This window comes from Frieseomelitta varia, unplaced genomic scaffold (assembly GCF_011392965.1).
Source record: "Frieseomelitta varia isolate USP_RPSP 00005682 unplaced genomic scaffold, Fvar_1.2 scaffold_776, whole genome shotgun sequence".
In the NCBI taxonomy this organism is placed as follows: Eukaryota; Metazoa; Arthropoda; class Insecta; order Hymenoptera; family Apidae; genus Frieseomelitta; species Frieseomelitta varia.
In genome coordinates this window covers 337,032-363,832 of record NW_025110563.1, presented here as the reverse complement: position 1 = coordinate 363,832, position 26,801 = coordinate 337,032, and the positions used below count along the sequence as shown (strand labels likewise).

Below are 26,801 nucleotides of genomic sequence, written 5' to 3'. Positions count from 1 at the left end.
AGACGCTCGAGCAAAGTTAATTGTTTTCCAATAGTCCCTTGGAAAATTAAAATCCAAGAACCTTGGAAGAGGTTCGTCGCGATGCACGAAATAGTAGAGGAGGGAATTTCGCGTTTTCCTCGACGTTGGTTTCTGAAAAAAAAAAAAAAAAACGGTGGAGACGAGGAGAGGGGAAGACCGGGTGACCTGGCCGGAAAGGGTAGGCAGATAGAGATCTCCGCTTGCAGTTTTTGCCACGGTAGCCGAGTGGAATGAACTCGTTAGATATCAGACTCGATGTTGTCTTTGAAAACTTCGTTACCACCCCTGTGTACCTTTCACTCTACCTCCCACGCTCGGTCTTTTCGCCCAGACAACTGTGCCCGCGCTATAAAACTAGATACCGTCACCCGCCGAACCGTGCACGTGTTTCGAATGGTGAATCCCAGATTTCGTGACTGCATAACGCGCACGTCTAAGCAGAATTCAATGAACTCGCTTCTAAAAGTCCACGGTTGCTTTTCTTTTTTTTCTTTTTTTTTTTTTTTATTTCTACGTTCCGCGAATTTTACTTTCGAACCGTGAAACGTATGGCTCTCGATTTTTACGTGGAAATGAGATTTGAGAGTTGCTACGAATAGATTCGTATATATATTCGTAAATATATCGGTGATGAATTACATAAGAATCTCGTTCAAGAATTTATAGAGTAGAATTTTGAAAGAAATAACGTCTTTTAAAAAATGAACGTTTCATTCGTAAGATCGGTTTTCTATATTATTGAGTCAATTATATTTAAAAATGTAATTGCAATGATTTCTTTTTCGAGAGAAAGCAAAGGATTTTCGAAACTTTTAAGCAAAAGGTATATATATATATATTTTGGTGATTCGTTGAACGAAATTACTCCATTATTCTAGATTTCAGACCTGCGAAAAGTGATGTAAAATCCTGCAACTTTCACATTTCAACGTCAACATAATATTTTGTGGCAAGTTGTCCACCTAATTCCGCAAGAAAATCTTCCGGAAGTAAAGTAACCGGATAATCCACCAGTGTAGAGTGCTATACTACAATGTACAATCGTTCCCTTTCAAAGCAAACACTTTCTCGGCATTATTTCGGTTTATATCCCCCCGGAGAGAAATTTCTCATAGCACGTAGCACGTCTAATGGAAAATATTTTCAGAAGCTTCGACACCGTGAACCGATATTATTTTAACCACCGCAGTCACGCTCTTTCTCTCTCTCTCTCTCTCTCTTTTTCTCTCTGTATAGGGGCATTTTCAATCTTTGCCAATACTTTGCATAAAAGACGCGGCAGCGCGTGTAAGGGCGTGGAGGCAAGGCAAATAACCCCTCTCCCAGTGAAAACGTAGCCACCGTTAGCGTCGTACCGGTTAAAATTGGGTTAGCGCTACGAGTCGCGCGCGTATGAAAAGCTCTGGAGTTTACTTTCCCAGAAGAGCAAACATCTCCCTTCCCCACCCCTCTTTAGCCCAGTTCTCTCTCTCTCTCTCTTTCTCATGCACTTTGCCAGCGTACGGTGGACAATGGAGAAGTAAAGAGAATTCGCATTTCCGACCGCCGTGCGTTACCCAACCTATCTAACGGGGAAATCCGAGCGAGTCTCGCGCTGGCTGCTGAGCCAACTTCCTTCTGATACAATTCAGTAATATGGCCGGTGTTCCTTTCCGGGCATACGCGCGAAATAAGTAGCCGAATGGAACGTATAAAGGACATAAAAGCAAATATTTTATCACTGCCATATGTATGTGTGTATACGTGTGTGCAGCATGCCGTGAGAATCGCGTGCTAGAGAGAGATTCCGAGACTCTTCGCTGAAGCGGCGAAATTCGTCACGCGACTTAACCCTTTCGCGACGATGGAACTAGCCATCAGTACGCCTATTAACGAAACGGATCGTCGTGTACCATTAGTGCACACCGTACGCAATAACGTATTAACAACTTGCGCTGGCAACTGATTGCGGACCATAACGAGTGACCAAACCGTACGCAATAATTCCATCGCTTTCTTTTTGATCTCGTCGGCACGACATCACTCGGATAGAAATTATCAAGAAGTAATAAATTTATTATTTGTTTTGCCTATTTCGTTTTACTTAAATATACTTGAAACTGAGAAAATATTGCAATTTTGGAACAGAAAATTCTCGACGTGCGTGGCACGTAATTCCAGCGCAAGAGATTAAGAGTGACTCGCATTTTTGGAGCTCCCAGTGTGTATACGGAGTAGGAAAGTGTTTTCCGATGAGTCTTAGTTCATTATTATTACCACAGTTTGTAGAATATCTCGTCAATTAATTAATGCGTGCTGTCAATTCGCGTATCGTTACTGTCGCTAGCTAATGCGACGCGCTTAGTGGATGCCGGATATAACCAGCGCTAGTCTAGAATGGATTAAAGTGTATCGCGCATTAGAATAGAGTAAATTTTCGTAAATCGTTTTGCTGTTACTACCAATAACCAAGCTTGTATTATTCTAGGATTCGATCGTACCAACTCTCTCGTTCTCATAGTTCTTACTATATGGTATTACTATATGGTATTACGATATGGTATTTGACGGATTAATGACACTTACGAAAATCAACAACGAATTAAAACAAGATGCGCACGCAATTATGAATCATAGATTTTATTCTATTTGTAAAAGAAAGTTCAGCGTCTCGGAAACGAAGGAGTTAACTAACTAATAAATCAACGATTATTTTTTTTTTTTTTTTTTGCTTACCAGTGGAGTCGTCGGTGTTCACCCAACTCAGAGGCACACTCTTCGTCTTCCTGTCCTGAAAAAAAGTATAAATTGAAACGGGATCAGCATACCGAAAGATAGCGCGATTTTAAGATTGGAACAATTCAAACGTCACAATCCGAGATTAAGCAAGATCAGAGTTGTATTTTCGCGGAATAAGCAAATTTTACGTACGAAACGCTCCGGTGATTAATCAAGCCCACAATTCCCTTCTACGAGAACATTTACCAGTGTCCTTGCTAGCACCGCGCCAGTATTAAAAGCGCGAAAGAGTTTCGAGTTAACTAAGAGGAAGTATTCCCCTTTTTGTTTTCTTCTTTCTTTTTCTTTTTTACGAGCAATTTTTCACGAGCCTTTGTAACAGCCGCTACAGTGCACAGAGTTAAGAGAATTCACGTTCCTGGGGGGCCGCGCGGCGCGCTATGGTGGCTCGTTTACTCGCTAGAGGATTCTTACTAGGCCAAGTGTCTAGGCAAGCGTTTTGTTCTAATGTAATTAATGTCTCCTTCTTTCAACACTCTCTCTCTCTCTCTTTCTCGACGCAATGGTGCTTGGCGATGTAAACGGGAAAAGCGAAAAAAAAAGAAAAAAATGAAAAGCGGAACGAGCCGGGAAGCGCGCCGCTGACAGAATTTCGCGACGTTAATGGACGTGGCGCTTGCGGCTCCGCTCTGGTCCATCCAGTTTGTACGAGTAATTGCCCGATCAATTAATAATGCATTCCTTGTCACTTGGAAAGTGCTTTGACACCGGTTACTTGTCAAATAGTTGCTGCAACTTGCTTCCGACTCTCGAACACGTTACTTGGAACTAACAGCAGATTACCAAATAAAAGGATTGAATTTCGATATCATTCTTTCCTCCTACAATGTTGCTTCAATTTTAATTTAACAAGTCAACGAGTACAAGTACAATTTTGAAACAGGGAGTCTTTAGAATGTAATATAAAATACACAGTGATGCAATGGAAAAAAGTTTTGTTATCTACGTAAAATGTTGAAAATGAAGATTATGCCAATTTCTCTGAATTTCTTTCTCTTCACTCTTTCGTGTTATAAGTAAATCGGACCTATTTCCGAGAATGTACCGAACATCGGCAGTCTAATTGCCAGACCAGCACATTATCCGTCAGTGTTTAAAGATAGTCACGTTATTTAACTCCCCTTCTCCAAGCAAAAGGAAATCGAATGATAATCGTGGTCGCGATTCTTCCGTTGAAAGAAAGAACGTGGCTATTTCTAGTTGGCATTCTAACGGTATCAAATCTGCAGAACGATCCTCTTTTTGACTATCGATAGAGAAGCACTCAGACTGCGGGCCATCGAGAAAATAAGGCCTCGTAAAAGTGTCCGGTGTAATCTTTTCAAACACCGGCTGAAGAGAATCGTTTTTAGGAGATTTATCGCACGAGGGAACTCTCTTACGATCCCATGGACAATCCGTTCCAAGTGACCGGCCTTTAAAGCGCTTTTGACCCCATTGATATATTTTCATTCGCACCGGTGCCCAGTTGGATCGAAATGGATCGCGGTACTACATTAGCCGAGGGCATTGAAACGCGGCTGACTAGTGGCCTATTCTACTAATGTCGTTTCCTTCTTTTTTTCTTTTCCTGTGCGTGTTTCTGGTTTTCGGTTAAACTGACGGCTATACTACCAATGTCCATGTATCTGTTCGAGTTACTTTCTCTCTCGAGATGTTGAAAATACTTTATGCTACGGAAAACAGAAGAGATTGTTTGTATTCCAAGCATGGTAAAAGAGACTATATATTTCACTAATTGATCGTCCAAGGACCAACATTCGTTACAGCGTTGTAAATATTGAAATTTCTTGAATATTAAAATTATAGAAACTAGAAAACATATTATATTGATAATATTGTGTATGCGTATTAATAACTTTCTAAAATTTGAGAAACCCGTCAATGACGGAACAAGACAGGGTTTGATCGTGGAATGCTCCGGGAAAGACGAACTTAATAATAGTGTCACAGAGTCATTTTCCGCGCGTTCGCGTGTCAGATAAGTGGTTTGTTGGCTAAGTCAGTCGCGCATTGTCTACGGTAAATCGTGTAAATGTTGTGTCGCGGAAGATCACGGGGAAAGTTGGCGGCGTTGCGGTTCCAAAAGCTCCGGGCTCGGCAAGGTTCTAAGCCTCGACACGCCAGCTCGAGCAACGTAAATTCAGAAAGGAGCAGTAACCCGTGCAAACCGGGTGAATTTCCGTCGTGTTACGCCACGTAGTGATGCGATTTCACGGCCTGGCGTTGAGAATTGGCGAGATATCGATGATAAATGTAAAAAAGCGACGACAGGAATGAATAACGCGGTCTGACCGACACGATAGCCGCGCGACTCGAAATATATACCTATTCAGAATCACGTGGAACAGAAAAGAAGAAGCATAGGCGAAGAAGGAAAAAAAAAAATTAGATTCAAGGTGAATTAAAACGTTCGCGTCCCGATATGTACGATATGCTCAGCTTTAAAGAAAAACTTTTCTTTTTTGTCATCAACCGACGTTGAGCTTCATCTTCTTTAAAACAACTGCGAATATATCAATATTTCTTTATTAATTTATATTGTAATTTTACAGTGTAGACTAGGATTAATTATATTTCAAAGCGAACGTTGACTCGCAATATTTGTATTTCAGTTGAAAGTATTATACCTCGGAAATTTGCTTTTGCAACGAGATACATTAATTTAATACGTTCGTTGTTCCGGGGTATGAATTTACAAGCATTTCAATCTTTGACATCGAATTAACGTTAGTGATCAGTTGATTCAACAATTAACTAACTAAAGACACAATGATTTCTTTATTGCAAGAAGGAGTTTGTTATAAAATTTGTAAAAATACTATACTACAGGTTTGACGATAATTTTCATTGAATCAAAGTTGCGAACATTGCTACTGCTTTTAATACATTGTATTAAGTCCAATGATTCACACTGAATATCCTAATTAATGCATTGAATACCAAGCCAATACACGGACCGGTCTCTTGCAATGAATGAAGCCTTATTCTCTAATCCTGACTGATTACTAATCGATCGCTGGTGTATGTTAATGAAGTCGAATCTACAAATTGCACGTATACGCTGATTCATACTAACGAGCAAGCGTTGCTACTATAGCCGTGCATAACTACGTGCATAACTTCAAATATAAATGAAGAGTAGACACGCGTCTCGTTTCAACTCAACGACTGATTATAATTTTTGTTTTCATTCCGCATTACCACACCGTGTTACCAGCTGCGAATTCACGGAATCGAGTTACTCCCGGAGAAACTCGAGCGCAACTTCCTCGCATCTCTCAGGCTTACCTTTGCAAATTGAAATTAATGACCCTCCCAAACATTATGTTCCCGCCATCCCTCTTGTTTAAGACGATAACGAACACGTTCGTGTAAAAGAAGAACGAAATCAGCATCTGCCGAGGCTAAACTTTGTTCCTCGCTTGTTTGTAAATTCCCTCCGCAATTTGGAACACCGTCGAGTGTCATTTAATTCAATGTCACAAGGCTACCCATGAGTAATCAATTATTTTGGATTCGTTGAAGCATTTCTGCTGCCTTTTCCGTTGACTAAAACTGCCCTGTTTCTCTAACAATTTGCAATTCAGTCGTTGCAATAAAGGAAAACGTTCTCTCGCTTGTCACGGTCGATGACATGTGAGCTCTGTAACGAAAATTGATTACTCACTAATATTTGTTATTTACACTCTCGCCGAAGACAACCATATCAATTCCCCGGAGGCCGGCGGGGAAAAATCGCGGTTGGCGATTCGAAAATGGCATTTGTTTTTCGGGAAAAGCGCTTCTCCTCCGTAGCAAGTCAATTCGCGGACAAACACACCACGGGGCAACGTGGACGAAGGCGTAGCAGCAGGGCGCAAAACTTTCAACGGTTTTCTGAATAGCAAAAAAATGAGAACTGTCGCTGGCGAAGCTGAAAACAATCCGTTCCACGGTCCACAAAAGTCCGAGATAACAATGGAGGCGACAGAGAGCCCCTCTAGCTAGGCCGCGCCGCGTGTCTTTGAGCCCTGGCAGAACGTCGCCGTGTGTTTGCACGTCCCACTAAAAAATCGTGCCACGCGAAACGACCGAGCCCCGCCTGGTTAATCAGATTTCTCCGTGCGGCCCGCTTCTGCGAAATAGGCTGGCCGAAATATTCGCTGGCTGATTCGCCGGCGAAAGAAAAACGAGAGTAATTCGCGGAGCCGAGGAATGCGGGCACCGCCGTGCTTTAAAACAGTGAAAACCGCCGTTCACAATCGTCCACCGTTCACAGCGTTTGCATCGCTGTTGGAAATTTTGTCCTCGCGTTTCGTTCGACTAATATCGGTAATTACGCGGTCGAACGTATGTACGTACCTTCGTTATTTCATTTCGGTGACCGCTCGCCGCGTTTCAGCGCGGGTATTTTCACGGACGTTTTATCGAGTTACGTCGAATTTTGCGCATTGCTTGAATACAAATTGGTACGATTCGCGATCGTACTCTCAGAAAAGTTCTGCGTTGAATTCAGTTACGATCGAATTGCTAGAAAGTTATTTAATTCTAACAAAATAACGTGATATAATATTATTGAAAGACATAACTCTCGTATCTTCTCGTCGGGATAACGAGATATTTCCTGGAAGCGTGTCGCGCAAATTTTCAAAAAGCTACTTTGCCGTAATACCGTGAAACAAATAGTTTAATCTGTCCGACCTTCGTGATACTGGAGAGATGTGCCAAACAACTGCTTTTCATAGCCGCCGTTGAAAAGAGAATTCAATAACGCGGATAACGTGGAAACAACGTAGTTCTTTGTACTCTTGCAGACTGTACGGAAACTGTACGGAATAAAATTGAAAAATTTCCTTGTCAGAAACGTCGTTCACGAACAAATTACGAAATGAAATAATTTCTGTTCGATGGGAGAGATAACATTTGCCCCTTCAAGAAAGGAGAAAGACGAGTCACGGCGAAGCTACGTTTCTCTAAAACAGAGAAAAGCGGAAGAATATTAAATTACGCAGTGAATCGAGGGAAATCACGCGACGCCCGTTGTACTCTCATGTTTTTTCGAACCGAAGAAAAATACCGGTGACTTTAATAAAAGTCCAAACGGTCAATCGATAATTAACGAGCTTACGCACTTAGATCTTTTTAATCTCTTTCTATTGAATGAGAAATAGAAAGTTGTCGAAATAGAAATCCGAGATAATTAATGTACATGCACGTTCAACTCAATGCCCAACGCTGTTATTCGATCGAAGGTAATGGATATTGTTACAAAATCGACACGGTTTTAAATCGACGCTTGTTTGATTGATGGCGCTGGCTGAATTTCGAAGATAGCGCGAAGAAACAGCGAAAAAATTTGTTTATTGGCGCGCTGGATGCTGCTGGTGAAAGACTGACGTTATGATAGATACGGGGATGTTTTATGGTTTGGCTCGGACCCGGGAAAACTCCGACTCGGCCGGAGATCGTAACGAGATTTCGGCCTTATGGCCGTCACGCGTCAAAACACAACGTCCACGACGCATTTCCACACGTTTTCCGTTTCAATATTTCACTCTTTTATCGCCAAGCAAGCAACTGGTATTCCGTCCCGCTCTCTCTCCTGTTTCTCAGAGAAATTCATCGTGTAATATAATCTTGCGTTTCAACAGTATCAATTCCTCGAATATCGTTTCCTGAACGGGAGAAGGAACAAAATCGCGGCAGCGACTTGAACCAGAAACCACGAAAATAGTATTACCGGCTGAAATGGAATTTCTCGAACCATCGTTTTCTTTTCTCGAGACCGATGCCAATTATCTCGGATATCTTCCACGAACGGCTAAAAAATTTACAACGAGCGGAGGAAACTGCCTGGATAAGGATATCGTTAAAAAAAAAAAAAAACAAATCGGAGCAACTTAGGAATCGAAAAGCGGAAAGTGTAAACGTTTCTCCGGGGAGTGTATAGAATAGACAGTTGGTTTCTTGGAGAAGTGGCCATTTCGATTTTTAATGAACGGACGAAACGAAACGAAACGAAACGGAAGAATAAACGTTCAACAGCCGGTCGTTATCATTGATTCAAGCTGACCGACTTGGAGCGCCGTTCTAATCGGTGGCAATACGTTAATTGGATTTTCGTTACCGGCCAGCTAGCTGCGAAACATCCGAGCGACGTTTTAACGCGCGGGCCCCGCTATGGCTTTTTCCAGTTTCTCGGTTATCGAACACGACCGCGTTCCGAAACGGCACGCTTTACTTCCTACCATTCGCCCGCTGCGCCGTCATTCCGCCTGTTGTTGTTTATTTTCGAAATTTCGCGTGTCGTTGCGCCCAAGTCGCGTCTCGCACATAAAAGTGATACAAGCTTGCTAAAACGCGGCGCGCAATGTATTACGAACAGTGTACGTATGTACATACGTACGATCGTGGCTCGCTTTTTTTTTTCTGCTCGCTACGCTCTGCCCGATGCCAACCGTGTTTTTGGCTGTTTTTTGTGATAAACGTCGGGATTTTGCGAATAATTTTGAACAGTGCCTGACAAGCACTCGTCGTTTTATTTTTATATGTACGTTTCAAGCAGTCGATAATTTGTCCCCATTACTGACAGAAATATTTTTAATTTCGTACCCTCTCTCGAGAGCTGTGTCACGCATCCATGATATAACTCGTCATATTTTGTTCAGTAACGAGCAGAATTAAACACACGCGTGGAATTTCAACAGATAAACAGTGTTTTATCGAGCATCTGTATCTGGAATACAAAAGGGAGCAAAGTGTGTAGTGTTTCGTAAGATGTTTGATTTCCTCAAAAAAATTTTACTATCGTGTTACCACTAATATTCTGGCAGATACAACACTGTTTTCGTGAAGTTTTGCAATTAATTTAAGTGAAAAATTATCGATACTTCATAAATTGTTATCATTTCACAAAAAAAGATCACACGACAATCTATTTTAAAATCTCACTTTAAAGCATGAAATTTCATTTCTATTCTCCGTTTCTATTCGTTCTTTTTTCCAAGACATTTTAACTTTAGATAGCATATGGAAAATTGTTCTTTTCTTTAAAACAAATTGTAAAGATCCACACGTAGAAAAGCACTGAAAAATTTTATTTTTCATAACTAGGTCCATCGTGATCTTCAAAACTGAAGTTTCCTCTCTTTAAAACTTGATACACGATTTTTTTGTCATTTCATTAAACTTTGGATAAGGATCAAACGAAAAAATTCAAGAAATCCCAACATTTCGTCACCTGACCCTGTTCAAAGTTCAATAAAATGGCGAACAAAAATCGTACTGCAAATTTTTATGAGATCATTGCAAAGGAAAAGTTTAAAAACTATGGTGGATCAAGTTACGAGAAAGTTTTTTAATGTTTTCAGAGATGTTTGAATCTTTACAATTTTCAAGAACGAAAGTACTATTATTTTCTCGCTACACGATGTAGAAACATCTTTGGGGAAGAAACGAACTTAGGACAGTCAAAGTTTAAAATGAGACCAAGTAAGATTTTAGTACGAGTTTCTTTTACAAAGTTATAACGGTTTAAAGTATTGACTAACTTTTCCTCAGTTATGCTCTTCACCCTATACCCAAGTCATGTTACTACGATACAATTCTCTTTTTAGTTTTCATTGGATATTCTTACGAAATCGGGTTACTAGGTATTTATTCGAACGAGACGCTGGCAACAAAGTGCAGAGTACTTTGTTTTTAATTTGGTATTGACTTTGACGCTGAGTTTCCAAGGGAATTCGAGAGGAATTTGAAGTATTCACAATGTTTTGCCAGCGTGGTCCGAGCTATGAAACAATTCAGTGAAAGCCAGAACTATTTCTGCACTGGAAATTTTCGTGAGCCTGACGGATAATAATTTTAGATTAGGTAATTGTACTCTGTGCTCTGTGAAAAATTTTTTCGCATTCCGTTCCTTTGTGTTTCCAACTCAACCAGCTTTCAATTTCAACGGAAAAATACGAAGCCACTTTTCTATAATCTACGTTCGCGTCTGACGTGTTCGTTATAAAGATCCGATAAAATCGTCGGCAAAAGCAGGATCAAATAGCCGATATTCAGATTCCCTTTTCGTCGTTTTGCTAAAAATAGATTCGTGAACAATTTTATTCGTGCGTGCAAGATCAAACAGAAAGGGATCAAATAAAACGCTCGGTGCCATCTCTTATCTTTTTCTATTTTCCATTTCTGATTGCGTCAGGCACGTCAGTGCACGTGAAATGGGTTTTGCTATTGGCAGTAAATCGATATTACTTTTTTTTTTGGATTTTGTAAAACAGTATAAAACTCCATCGCGAAAATATGTTCATTATCGTATACATGGAAATAGAGACGAGTCTTTTTAAATATGACGTTTCGACTGTTTCATTAATTTTTCTTCCGTTTCGAAATTTTCAAGGAACTTGTCGCGCGACGAACGCGATCGTAAGGTAAAATTAACCACCAATAGAAATATCGTATGCAATTACTGGAATGATGTAAACGAAACGGATATAGAAACCACAAAATGAAGATTGAAATTCGATTAAGTATAGCCAGCAGGTGAGACGAAAATAATTTCAACGCGGATAATTAGCAGTATCGATTACACATTCACTGCATTTAGTTAATCAGTTTTGTCATGAATTAAATACCGATACTTGTGATTTTCCAATGCGTTTCGCATCTATCTATTTTGGCAATAAACTTTATTAGCACACTTTACCAGTAACGAGAACATTTGAAGACGTGGAGTTTATAAATGATAGAAAAGAACTAAAGAGTTTATAACACAGTCATTAAATAACGTAAGTCATTAAGTAACGTAATTAATGACGTGAGTTTATTAAACGATGAAACGAAACTATATCATAATAATAAATAGAACGAATGAAACAACAAATGAAAGCTCAGAGATTTTCCTCCGTTACTTGGTCAGTTTCTTTCGCGATACAATGAATTTCTGAGACCAGGCAGAAAAAAACCAATGAACTTTTAGTACAATACGTAGCAATGATCGAATGTTTCATTATACTTTGAAGTTAAATTTTCTGCCAATTACAGCTGCCGGAAAAAAGGATCGTGTACATAAAAAGATTTTCCTTGTACGAAAGGATCCATTCATTTCGAAATGACTGAATCTCTCAACCGGGTACGAGCGAAATTTCCTTCTTCATCATTTGTTTGTTTTGCACGAAAGCGAAAGATCGACGTAACAAAAAGCTGAAGTTTCACAAGAAAAAAACAAAGGAAAATCGCTGTTCATCTTTCTCTTTCGAAGAAAAACAAAAAAAAAAAGGAAGAAAAATATCTGTGAAAGTATAATTATCGCGAACAAGCGGTATAAAATTACATCATCCATTTTGTCAGACATATTACGTATTAATGCATATTGATGAAATTAATACATATTAATGAAATAAATGACAGAACGGATGCGAAGTCCCAGTTCAACAAATATTAATACTCCAATCGTAGGAAATAGAAACAACAAACAGATTTATTCACGATTTGAAAGGCAATTACCACGAAAATTAAATCAAGTGATAATCATTTCCCCCCTTTTGTATTCTATTCCATACGTGCATGTCGGTTTTTACTCAAATTTTAACGAGGAAACTGCGTGTAATTCTCCGTTCACAATTAGAGCACGCCGACTAAGTAATTAATATTCGCTGAATTTCAATGGTATCGATTCGACAGAACGGAAATAAAACGGTCCCATTTCAGCAAAATGAATCGGCCTGACGTGCTAAATAAAGCTTAGCCTCTTTCACCTGTCGTGAAATATTATTGTCAAGTTAAAAAAAACATCCATTACCAACCGACCAGCTCCAACAATAACAATCAGGTTCGAACAGTTTCGATTTAATTTCGCCTAGAATTGAATATCAGTCTAACTCGAAGATAGCGACGATTGCACAAAGCGTCCGCGTCGATTGTATAATTATTCGATCTCTAAACAAAGACTATGATTCGTTGATTTTTCTGCATTCGTGCATTTTTCACAATATTCTCAACACGTTTACGAACTGTAATTCAACATTTAAGAAACGGCATTCTGAGAATAAAATTTCATCTCAAGCTTGTTCGTAAATTACGTCGTTAGCGTTCAATGGAGAAGAACACTCTAGACTGAAGCAAAGTGGTAACGTTCACCAGCCGCTAATGAGTTCGGAAAAAACTCGGACGTGACCGCAATTTTCACCGAGTAACTACTATCAGCTCCAACAATAACAATCAGGTTCGAACAGTTTCGATTTAATTTCGCCTAGAATTGAATATCAGTCTAACTCGGAGATAGCGACGATTGCACAAAGCGTCCGCGTCGATTGTATAATTATTCGAGCGGTGGTATCCCTGGCGGAGGTGGCCCGAGCGCTTCCTCCGCCAAGTGGGACTCTCATTTCCTTTGTACGTGACCCACCGACAAATTTTTCACTTGCTCCCCTGCCTCGCCGCCTACTCGCCCGTGAGTCACGTTCCATTCCAATAAATTGATTTGTTTTCGATTCTACTCGATTTGGCACGGGCTGCCAGTTGTTCACGCCGCCAGCGATCGGCAAAGTCCCTCGCTATAATAAATGGTTGACGAAACAGTTTAACGCGAACGCGATAATATCGACGATAACTGTGCCTATCGCGAGTGAACGGAATGACTTTGCTAGGATGCTAGAACTCGGGGATCGAATCACTCGTTCTTTCAAACACGATACGATTTACTCAGGCATTTGGGGTGCGACCCGAATTTCATCGACGATCAAACGAGGCGGCGAGAAAAAAATGGCAACGGCAAGAAAGAAGGGACGGAGGGGCGACGAAACGGACCAACTCGAAGGAGCCGGACCGGTGAACAATTATCGAAACTGGGTCGAGCTACTCGAGATTATTATCCGCTGGCCCGCGCGCGCGTCGAGACGACTCGATGGAAAACTCGTAGCAATTACGAATAGAGAAACGACCGGTCTGTCTCGCTGCCAAATTTCGACGAACGTTCCCGAGTAAGAAACGAAGAGGCCAAGTTTGATTAAACTTTCGGCTCGTTTCTCTCCCGTAAGATCACACGCGCGTTTATCTTTTCCTTTTTCTTTTTTTCTTTTTTTTTTCTTTGGCGAAGAATTTTTTTGCAAACTGTTTCATCACGCGTTGGCGAATTCTGCGCGAGTCGTTTGACACGGACTAAATAAGCGATGAGTCGGTGAATCGGAATTAACGAGAATGATTCAACGCCGCCGAAGAAGCCCTCGATCTCGCTCGGAGACGAGCTTCCGGGAACGAGGGTAATACAGACAAATTACAAGCCATCTCGAGAAATTAATGCCCCGAGTGTGCCGCTTAATGTAAGGAACCGGGGTATAAGGTAACTCGATTTCTCAACTTTTCTTGAGTTACTGCGGTCTCGTTCCTCCGGGAGTATAAACTGCTTCAAACTGCGCCATCGACTAATTCGTAATTAAAACGTAAGTAAGCGTGCGAACGACTTACAGTTCGCCTGGAACGTTCACCCATTACTGTGTAAATGTAATTGCTGTTAATAATTAACGATGTTAATTCGTTCATTACGAATGATCGTTCGGCTACGGATTAAAAAAAAAAGGAAAAAATAAATAATGAAATGAAATTTATTAAATATATTCATTAATATGCAATATTTGCCATTGTATTCGCAATATATTGATCGATGTACAATGTTCATTAATATATTCATCACTATATTCAATACATAATATTCATTCAATAATACATTTATCTATTTTATTCTACTTTTAGATATTTCAGACAAATATTTGTCAGATCTCAAGTTTCTTATGAGCTCATAACTAGTCTACTTGTTATGTGCATACGTGACTTAATCCCTGAATAATTACTGGTAATTACATTAATCCCTGAACGTAAAAAGTCATCTAAAATTTCATCAATATAGGATAATTTCACTCGAATCATTTCGACTGAGTGAATTCACTGGTGGATCTAATCATTTAATCTCTCGATAATGGATAATTATTGATACGCCAATTAAGTACGAATTCTGCAGAATTCCAGTCGTGCCGTGTGTTTTCGGTGATTTCCAAGTGTCGCGACAGCGGCAATTCGCGTCCACAAATACTGTCCAATTTATTTCCATCATATTCACCATTCGAGGTGTGTATGGAAACATTCGTTTCGATCGCAGCTTAACGAACTGGTTTCGTGAGAAGCGTAGCTTCAAAAAAAAAAAACTTGTTTAGGCGACACAGCGACACGAAATACAATTATTGAATTCATCACGCGGATTAATCCATTTTATGTGGATTTGGAAGTATAATCAGCGCTGAAATTCCATTTCCAATGAAACGCGTTCATCCGTCGATGTTCGACGCATCAGCGGAGCATAATGTGAAAAATGAAAAATTAAACAAAAAAAAAAAAATGATTTTGCCACGGCACGGAATTATCGTCCATTACGGTGAAACGAAATTGCAAACACATCTTTCTCGGAAAATTTTTCCGAACGATATACGCGGAGCAATCTATAAGAACTCAAACAGTTGGTATACCATGAAATAACCTGTGAAACGGTCTATTCAGCGAGAAACGATACATTAACCGCTGAAATAAAACAGAAGGTAAAGATCAAACCATGATTTTTGCACGATGCAACGATACGTTATTCGGAAGCAAGTTCGTACAATGTTCAATTTATTTACGCTTTAACAACAATGCACGGTGAAATAACCCCGCTGCAGCGTGTAAATATAAGATACGAGTGTCTGGATAATATATATAATTTGCACAACGGTGTATAAATAACTTCAAAATAACGATCAAAGCCTCTTTCGTTACATTTATTGAGCTTTCGTAACAATAATTCGACTCGTACGAATCAAAATAATTTCAGTAAAATTATCGTTGATTGCGACGCATCGATAAAACGTTAAGATAACGTCAAAAGTCACAACACTGTACAAGTTACTGCGCGTTTGGAGATTTACAGAGGGCTGATGGACGTTAGCAAACGTTCCAAAAAATAAGCAAAATAATTTTTTGTCACTTTCGGTGAGGAATCTGCGACGTCGCAGCGAATCGAGAAACGAAACAAACGATTCCACTGATCGCGTATCGCTTCAAAACATTTCAATTAAACAGATCTACCGAAGAGTGCCTCTCAATATTAACACTACACAAGGCGAGTATAATTAAAGTATAAAATTAATAATACATCATTTCCAATAGCTTAAAGTGGTATATTAAAATTACTACGTATATTTTAAAATCATATAAAATTTTACCTTGGTAATAAAGTGGAACGATACGATTTTACGAATTAAGTGAGAATTAGATACGAGATGGCGCCTGTTACGTGTGTACACGTAATGCTCGCGTGGAAATCATATGGGCTACGGCTCGTAACAGTTTTGAAGTATCATGAAATTCTGTGTAAAGTAATTCTGCAAATGGGTAACCGGAAACGCAGAGATCCGAGCACGGAAGATAACAGTTGCTGCGGTTGAGTTCGCGACATTTCGGCCAATGGGGACGTGTCGAGAAGGGCTAGTGTTACTCGCGCGTTACGCCGAACCATCGGAGTAATTGGACTAATTACCGGACGCAATTATCCGGAATTAATCGAGATAAACCGCTTAATTAGCACCGCGTTCGTTGTTCCCCCGCTGAAGTACCCGTTGTTGATTTTGAATTTCCTCGAATTACATCGAACTAGCTACCGATCGTCGTCTTGCCGGTTTTACCTCCTTGGAATCCGACGCTCCGTTTGCAAACCGATCGAAATCCAACTGAGGATGATTAGATCGCGGAGAGACATTTAAACGACGGCGTGGCGTACAATCGATCGAATTAAGATCGTTCGATTCCGAGTTGGCGCGAGACAAAACACGAGGCGAAGTAAATTTTCCAAGAAGACTTTCGTGAAATGCATTAATTAACAGAAACTCTACCACACTAACGTTATTCGCGAAATTTTAACAAGTTTGAAATTGCCAGCACGCTTGGAAAGACTGGAAAAGTTTCGCGACAGAATTTGACAAATTTGCAAATTCTACGAATTACAAGCCAGCTCATTGTCTCGTTCAATCGTGAGAAAAGACGGTTAAGATACTGTATATTAGTTTTTTCACTAAATATATAACAATATACATATAGATATATATCGTGAAATGTATTGTGTTATGAATATAATAATACAATAACTAAATATATGAGTAAACATATTTGTGAAAAAATAGTATGGTATTTCCGACAATTCGTGTCACATACGTATTACAATGTTCGTAAGTCATTTCAATATACTTTTTTACTATTTAATTTTCCTGTAATAAATTTCATTTTCAACTTACTGTAGCAACCAACATCTTCCCAAATCATTATGGACGCCTTCCATAATCGACGACTCGCAAGTTGTTGCTTCCCCTTCGTAAAATCACGATGATAGTCATCACGTTCGTCTGAATTGAACTTTCTTTTATCGATAAATACGATTCTTCGCCATTTTTTTTATTTACACGAAGATGTTCGTTCTATGCAAATTTATGCTCTTGCTTTAACCAAGGTTTTTGTTGCAATTTTCGTCGTTCCAGATGTTCACGATTCTTCAAAAGACGTCGAACATCCCTAACATAGTTGTCACAGCTCCAGCTTTTCTTGCGAATTGTCTCGTCGAGCTTGAATTTGACGCTACGCGTACTACAGCACGTTTATCTCGAGTTGTTAGACTCGGTCGTCCACGACTTCTTCCATAATGAACAGGATCTTTTAGTAAATTCATTATCACTTTACGACTTCCATCAACTGTCTTGTCCATTTTCGTCACGTTCGAATAACGTTCTTCGTTAATAACGTTCTCTCGCGATCCATCTTTCCAAACGTCGATCGCGCACTTAACCGACTGTACTTCGTACGAATGGTTACGCTTCCGATAACACCGTACGACTGAGCAGCGTAAATATTCGAACTTGTTCGATCCTGTCTGCCTCGAGGCCACGAGCAATATTTACCTTTTTGGTTTTTGCATTTCTGAGAAATTGCGTGCTTCGGTAATAATACTCGACGCACAATACACTTGGGCTGATCCATGCCCAAGGATATCGACGAGGTGATAATCCACACAGTCTCTCCATTTCACCACATACATAATATCAGAAAATATAGAGCGTGCTAGATTTTTGTCCCGGTACAACTCAAAAAGGTACAGTACAAACTCAGGTACTTGAGATGTTGTTCGTTACTTCCTTTCGCAAAATACGCGTTTGCAGTCAACAGACATTGTGACTTACAAATTTTATCAACGTTCTCGTGTCTTTCTCTCGCTGTTGGAAGATGGAAACACAGGGGAAATCAAAATCGTCGTGACTCTTGCGATTAGAAGAGCAAAAGCGAGTAATAGGTAGGTACTTTTTTCTACGACAGTTTCCGAGCGTCGGCCAGATTGCAAGCATAAATGTTTAAAGAGTAAAGGGAGCATTTCGCGCACGTGCGTATAGGGTAGGACGTGCCGTTATCGCGTTCCTTTATGGCGTTCAGAACGTTGTTTCCACCCCCAGCAGTAAATAAATCCGGCCGAGGAGGGCGGCCTGTCTCGCTTCCCGCGATATCTGTCTAGCATACGAACAAACGACAAAACGATAAATTCAGGGAAACTGTCGATTCGTACAGGATCGTCGTGTCGGGCCGTCATTCCTGGAAACGCGTAAATCTTAATTGGCCGATCGAAACCAAGTGGCTGTACAGTTAACCAACAACCACCGGAAAACTCCGCTGGGTGAATTTGTTTCTATCTGAACGACGAGGCTAACTAAGCACCAATGAAATTCAGTGACCACTTTGCTCGTTCCATTTACCCGTGGTGTTGTCACGTCTAACTCTTTTGAGTAACGATTTTCTAAACAATAAATAAATTGATGAATATTCGTGCACGTTTGTAATAAAATTGTTAATCGATATAGCATACGTTTTTATTTAAACGTCGATGTTACATTTATATAAATCATGTTGCATTCATACACCGATGAATAAACGACGCAAGACTACCGAAATACATTCCTACTTACATTCGAATCACGATAATACAATTTGAAAAAGAACATTGGTGGCAAAGTACAGTTTTGTTCGAAAAACAGTACTCGATGAATAATGGTAGAACATGGGAAACGTTTCCAGGAGAACCAAAAACATTTGCGTACGATATTTGCAAAACAGGTGCGGTTTTTTAGTAAAATGCATTTCAATTCCGCTGTTTTACATCGCGCTGGAAAAAATTCCGAACGTGCTGTTCCCTATCAGAGCCAGAGAAAATGAATGCTTCGTTTACAACTTTTCCCGTTTCGCCGGGAAAGAGGAAAATATTTGGAAATGCATTGAAAATGGAGAGCCTGGCGGAGTTCGGTGAGAATGAAATATCACTCTAAATTATTTCTCCCTTTTAAATAGAAAAACCAGGAAAATTATCTGTAAGGAAGGAATTTCTCTTCAGACTAGCAATTTTCTTCTAAACTACTGGATTATACCATAACACCGCGTCCCATCGTCTACCATTATGTTCAAGGCCGGTTCCATTAACCTTGCGCAACTTTCCAAGCAACCTCGTTAAAAAATCATGCCACGCGGGACCACCGCGCGGCCAGAATAATGAAGACACCGTGCTAATGGAATCCACGGCCCGGCATGATTAACGTCGCGAATGATATCGATGAGTTGGAACTGATCGTGGCGTTTTTCAATTATTGTTGCAGAGCAACAGGAGCCAGCCAGCCATCGGACTGAAGCAAACGCCGAAGGCGCGGGTAAGTTTTTCCACTGGAAGCGGATGGTGTGTTGCTTTTTGCCGCGTGCGAGTGAAATTCAAATAGGGCTGTCGGTGGCAACGATCTCTGGAGGGGGAGTTCGAACTAGTTAGCCGGAGCTCGTTAGAAGTCCGATTGATGCCCACCGACCGAGTTCCCCGTACTTTCGGCCAAACAACTTTTCCAACCCCTTCCACCCCTTCCACCCCTTCCCCCTTCTACTTCTTCGGCCTCCTCGAGGGAAGTTGAAATAGGCGGGCCAACCCCTTTTCCATCTCTCTCCCTTCCTCTCTCTTTCTTTCTCGCTACCTCTCGTCCTCTCCGTCTTCTGTTCAAACTGCACGCATGTATATCTTCGCGGCGCAGCGAACCACGAAATCGGCCGGGATAGAGCGCGGCACACGCTATAATTTTACGACTCTAGTTCTCGACGATCCTCGAGACGACGCTTCAGCTCACTCGCGCGAACGAGTAGAGTTTGTTTGTTATTTACGAGCGTGGAATTGCAGACGTGTCGCGGATTGAGATCCCGATTAATACGTACATACGTATTTTTGGGAACACGTAATGAGGGACGCGAACAAGTAGCAACTAGCAGCAAGTGGAGAGATTTTCTGCAGTGTCGGTTTTATAGAGGATGTTCAAAAAGGCTGAGGACTAATCTTAGACTATGTGTTACTGAGGTCAAATAGATGGAAAAAAATTCATATAAACTTATGTCCGGAAATGCTTTATTGAAAAGATATAGCGTTCAAAGATTTATGGACAAAATTCGTCTTACAATTCGTTGTACAGAATCGTACACGTTATTACAAATTATTATTATTATTATTATACGTATTATCCTAGGTCACTTGGCCTAACGCCTCTCGATTTCTATTTATGGGGTCATGCGAAAGAGTTGGTTTATAAAAATACGATAGAGACAGAAGATCAATTTTGGGAATGTATTGAAAATGTACAGATGGAATATTTGAAAGAGTTCGACATGAGTCACTAATTTTACAAATGGAAGCCTGCATTCTTGCAGAAGGAGAAATTTTCGAACATTTCTTATAACTGTCGCAATAAATCATAAATATCTTGAAAAACTTATTATATTATAAACTTATTAACTTATATCTTTTCAATAAAGCATTTTCGAACATAAATTTATATGAATTTTTTTTCATCTATTTGACGTCGATAACACGTAGTCTAAGTTTAGTTTCAATTTTTTTGGACACAAGGTCAATCACGCGATTAGGAAGATTTTGGGGGGTGATTTTCGACCAAGATGTGTCGTTGGTGAAGGTCAGTTTCAACGTCTAACAATACTGATCCAAGAATGTGTCCCTCGCATTACGTTTATTCTTTTTTTTTTATACTTTTCTTCGTCGAATTCGTGACACTTGCAAATGCATTCCTGATATAACGGATGATACGAATTCGTTGTGAATTGTAACGTAATTGAGCGATTTTCTAACAAACTGTGATCTGTGATTTGCAACGTCCATTGAGATGTATCATAGAAACTTTTGGATCGACGTATCTATTCTGAATCTTTGAAGGTTCGCGAATGTTACTTGAACTTCTAGTTGGCATTCGAGAAAACGCACACGAACAAACAAACTCTCAAAATGACGTGCTCTAACTTGGTGCACGTGACATGAGCGCTCGGTTTTAATCCCCACTGGGCCTACTTTATTTCACCAGACGGACAGGGACAGAGTGGAACAAAGGGGCAAAGGTTGGATACTTCTGTAGGTGGAGAAATCACCGGGAAAACAAACGAGACGTTCGGACGGAAACGACTAGATAATCTGTTCGTTACAACACGCGAGACGTTAATACATCGGGGATAAGTAATTAATTTCACGGTTATTTCGAATTGATCGATTATCAAGCTCGTCGAAAAAAAATACGTTCCTTGAACACAAGGAGCCATTAATTACAGAATTTCGTACGAACCTTCTTCTCGCGACATATTTTTTTTTTTAATCGTAGATAAATTTTTCTCGATCGGATGGTTTCATTTAATCTCCTTTGATGTTACAATCTTTCGTGTTTGCACGTTCTTTTTTCTTTTTTTTTTTTTTTTTTTTTTTTTTTTTTTTTTTTTTTTTTTTTTTTTTCTTGGTGCGCGACAAAATTATTTTTCTTTTTTTTCTTTACTGCTTGTCACTTTTCGCACTCATCTTTTTTTAATCTTTTGTCTCCCGCGCAAAAAGCTTTGGCCGTATCATGCCGAAGCGATACACACATGGATGGATCGATCACTTTTGGCCACCGTGAATTTCAATAACTATTTGAGGAACGCCACGTCGAAAAATTATTGCATCGAGAAGAATCGATAAATCGAATCCTTTATTGCATTCTGGCATTTGTATATTACATGGTTATTGATACTCTGTGTCGTAGCGAGAACCGCGGAAAAATTGATGCCACGTAACAAGAACCACCGCGATCAGATTGCTTGGTCTTCGACCGTCCAAGAAGCATAAATTCCAATTCGATGACAAAATTGCTGGGACGGCATGTACGTATTTGGCGAATATACCGGGCAAAAATCGATGGCCCTATCGAGGCTAACGCATTCAACCTTCCGATGGAAAAATTTCCCTCGCGTTTAGCTTAAGCGGCTGCAAAATTACTCTCTAATATCTTTCCTATCTCATCAAATATTCCTTTCGAACATTTCAAGATTGAAATGTAAGCAGTCTCTTCCATACGTACATACGAAAGAAAAATCAGTCCTTAAAATTATGCCTACCGAAGGAATCGAAATTGATTGGAAATTTTACCCCCGATTACTATTAACAGATGGTAAAAGCTGCGCTTTGAATGAAATCAAATTACAAATAATGGTCTCAATTTTATCAATCATTCATCCAATTTATTCTCGATCAACACAATGATTGATGTCATCGTGGAACTTTGTTCCTCAATTTTTATCTCGCTCATCGATTCTATATCGTTTGTCCGCGCGCGATCGAACCAAGACGCAGGCAATTCATTCTTCATCAATTAAAGTTGGCAAGGTTCGAATGATATTATTCGATCGTTATCTCGTTCGGTGTGTTTCTATGGTCGTGGTGCGAGCGAAGAGACGGGGGAAACTCGGGCGACGAGGAACGTCTGCGAAACGACGTGAAATCGCGCGGTCCAATTTCGCGAGATTGCTTGCCGAGGCAACTCGTCCGCAGGACCATCCTCGTGGAAAACAGCTTCTCCGAGGCACGACGGTGCTCGTATTTTGTCCCTACCCCGTCCCCTTTTTCGTCAAAACGGAAACGCGATCTTCCTTTCCCAGGAAGAGAGCGAACGCGCAGCCAGTTCTGCGATAGTCAGATGCAATCTGGACCGTCGCTATGCATTACCTTTAACACGTTCCGTTAACAGGAGCCGATTTTTGATTACTTTCCGTTTAGGTCGCTATTACACGATTAATAGTTTTGCTCCTGAAGTGTGTCTTGTAATTTTTGCAACAGTCCGAAAATTATAATTATTAAGAAAAGTGTCTAAATGCATAGACAGAATAGAGCAATAAATTTAATTTTAAAACAATTTTTTAACGACGTCAAAATTAATTTTGAAATGAAACATTTTGTTCCAGATTGTTTTTCGTATTATTTATCTATCTGTACTAAATAATAATAAATAATATTAAATGATGAAAATTTATATACTACACTCGGAATACTTGTTATATAAATTATATAATACTATGCAATAAACAACTGAATACTAATAGATAATATTTATTTTGACGTTATTTCAACTTTCTAACGTTATTTTGACAACAAATTTTAAACCGAATCAAGTTGATCTTAACAGACGGTCGGAAAAAAATGATCGTCACGCCCTACGATAAATGCGATATACATGTTATTAAGATGTCGATACATGACATTGTAACAAATTTTTAAAAAAACTCATCGTTTTACAATGAAAATTCCAAATGGTTCGAACAGAAAGTTCACTATGGGGTGTTCACGCGGTTAACACGCTTTTCTTTTCGAACCGCACTAGATCCAGACCCGTACTGCATTTAACGCGTGAAATATTTTCGTAGAAGCAACGGAACGTTGAACGTTTCGTTACAAGTGCCGCTGTAGAGTCTTATTTGTCTTTTTCATCTATTGTACTTAAAAAACCTCGTAATTATTTCAGACAATTTACAAAATTTTTCTCTACCGTGGAAATTTGCAGACATTTTTCTCTCTAGTGACGCCGTTGGGTGTTGTTTCCCACTCACGGGGCGAAACATGCATGTCCTGTGACGCGAGCCAGGATTTTACACCTCGTTGCACTTTACTACGTCTAAAGCAGGTCGTTGAACGTGGAACCGCCTGTGAATGATAACTACCGTGAACTCTGCTAATTTAACTAACCGATGAGGTGAGATTGTGCCTCGGAGGCAATGCTAACATTCGTCAAAGTGCACACAACGCGAGCAGTAGGCGTCTATACTCTCTCTTTCTCTCTCTATCACGATTAACTATACGAATTTCTGATATCTATTTATATGCTTAATAACCTTTATCGACTGCACCTTACGATCGAAATTTCTATCTTGTCATTTTTCCCGTTGTTGCTCGCATTTTGCTGTTCCGTACGGCCAATTGAAATTCTACGACTCACGTGAAAATTCAGTTTTCAGTCGAGAAATTATCGCGCTGGTGCATGGTCGAGGCGTCTGCACGAAGCAATTTGCTACTATTTTCTTGAAAAATAATTCCAAATATGTGCCCACGCGCGACGCGCGATATCAGTTTTATTTCGTTAAAGAGAAGCCTCGAATATGAGATATAATTTTACTGTTGAAAATTCATACGAAGCTCGGAAAAAAAAACTTTTTCGCATTCAAATTTTATCCCGAACTAATTTAACTTGGGTGAAATTTTCCGCGCTTTTCATCATGTACAGATCCGGGAAAAAGGTGAAAGATACCCATCAAATGCATAATCGATCCGTTTGATCAGTTGTCGATCAGAGTCGTAACATGATTCCTTGTTTAAATCCTGTTTACATTCCGATGCAAAGTAACCGATATGTCTACTTTCAATTTTACAATCATTGCCACAAAATCACATTTTTTCCTCGCGCTTGTGAGACGATTCCAAAATCATTCCATCAACTTCATTCGTTAATTACGCCAATACAAGGACGCTTTCGTTCAACCTAGACTGTTCCCGTTTTCATTTACTACAATCTTGTTGACCTAACCTAATTCTTATTTGTTTAATTTTTCAGACTCCCCATAACCGCACATATGCATCTGTCCACTGTGATTACGCCAGTCAGAAAAGTGAAATCCTTTCATCTTGCACGTTGCATCAGAGAGCAAATTGGCTTTGAAAAGCAGTTCGTTGTTTTCTCCCCCCGAACAACAACAACGGTAGTTCACGACGTGCGCGCACAGAGAATTTTATTGAACCGTTAACTTTTCGATAGTATTCCTCGCTTTCCTGCCGCATTATGGCACTAGACAATACATCGCGCGCGTGAATGCATTGACAAAATACAGATGAATTGCACGGTAAACCGTCGGTAGAATACATAATCCGAATAAATACGTGGATACGCGTTCAAAGGGAGGGGGGGGGGGGGGGCAGGGAGATAAAAGGGAGAAAAATATCCTGTAATAATAGGAACAATGTAATGTTTGATCAGTGTTTAACTAAATAACTAAAGGCACCCGGCGAATGGAAAACCGCGCACAATGGGAAAAAAACTCGCCGGCAATTCCGCGGCGTCGATCAACAGGCTTTTCGAAATCGAATCGACGAGCGCACCGAACATAATTTGATTTCTTTCTGCTATCGCGGGCTAAAAAAGCGCGCGTGCCTATTGAGGTGGAATAATGATCGGCCGGATTTCAACGGGATATTCGAAGAAGACGGGAAATATCGAAGTAACAAAGAGCGAAGAGTTACTGTCGGAAATTTTTATTGTGGAGCACACATTTTTCTCGCGTGCCAATTAGCGAATTTTCTGCGAGCGTTGCGAAACGTGCCGTTTTTTTATTTTTTTATTTTTTTATTTTTTCAACCGCGATGGTTAATTTTCTGGCAAGAGGGGAAAGAAAGGGAAAAGGAGTGATCGAGGGGAGGTCGTTTTCACGCTATAACCACTGGAATTATTATAATCCGTTTAACAAACAATGCGAAAGGCGATCTACAAACATTACAATTCGAATTTGACCGGCGATGAATTTATTCATGAGGCTCGAAACATTTTCGCTTGAGCGTTGTCAGCGAGCCCGTCATAAGAGTTATTTCCGGCGTCCCTGGAATTCATGGTATTTTTTAGAGAAATTCACTATCCGTCAGACAAATGAAAATTATTAGAAAATTCAGCATTTTCGGGGGCGGTGATATCGGCGGTTCTTGATAGAATGTTCATAAGCCTCTGGAAACGCGAAGTTCACAGCGTTCGAGGAATCTTTGAAATTATAAATTCGCGCGTCCTTGATTCCAACTGATTGAATTTAATTGCGCAACGTCGTAATGCGCAAGGACATTTCGCCGAGACAGTAATTACTTTTGCGGAACAAAATTTGATAAAAAAATAAAAAGAAAATAAAGTGAATAAAAGAGGAAACAGAAAGTAACGTTCAAGAGTGAAACTGAACTGTGACGATATCTAAAATCTATTTGATATAATATCGAGTCGTTGCTTGAAATTTCGCGAAGCAAATTATGTAATTATCCAAACTGTCCATAAATCGCAGAGTAAGCCGCCGATAGTACATACGAACGATCGAATAACGATTTTGATACGGCAGAGACGAGCCCTCATTCCCGTACGATAATTGGATGAAGATTTTATGCAGGATACTGCATTATGGCTGCGTCGAGGAACGAATGAACCGTGACGCTGCGAAAGTTTTGATGGGATCTCTCGTGACGAAGATTGAGCAGACGAGGGAGGCTTTTCGGCAACTTTGCGGATACGCGGATGGTATATACGTGTTTCAGGGAATATCTTGTCATGCGTTTTTTATGTAAAGCACCTCTTGACGGAGAGTAGACTCTTCGGGAGGAAATGATATGCTGATTTGTGGGAAATGTTGGTTGTTTGTACGTCACGAGTAGATGAAACGGAGAAAAGAATAATGGTGAAAGTCTTTGGCAAATGTGTGTAAAGTTCAGGTAGTTCGTAGCTGAGATAAATAATACAATTCCAATTACTAGCCAAAACATCGTCGCGTGACATCATCATTTCGACAAATTTTGGAAATTTCTTTCAATATTGTTCGAGAAATCAGAAATCTCACAA

The 26,801-nt window shown here is 40.0% G+C and overlaps 1 protein-coding gene and 1 long non-coding RNA gene across 2 annotated transcripts in view; one reads left to right on the top strand and one right to left on the bottom strand.

The window, feature by feature from the left end:
* LOC122535820 overlaps nucleotides 1–26,801 on the top strand; it is a 253,118-nt gene that overhangs the window by 3,803 nt on the left and 222,514 nt on the right. Inside the window, exon 2 of the mRNA XM_043667655.1 lies at nucleotides 19,488–19,538. Coding sequence (XP_043523590.1) covers nucleotides 19,488–19,538 — 51 coding nt within the window. The remainder of the gene's footprint in view (nucleotides 1–19,487; nucleotides 19,539–26,801) is intronic.
* Nucleotides 2,661–25,965, bottom strand: LOC122535821. Its single transcript, XR_006308274.1, has 3 exons — nucleotides 25,843–25,965; nucleotides 19,022–19,031; nucleotides 2,661–2,670 (listed from the first exon to the last, which is right to left on the bottom strand). It is a non-coding gene; the product is annotated as an uncharacterized LOC122535821 (long non-coding RNA).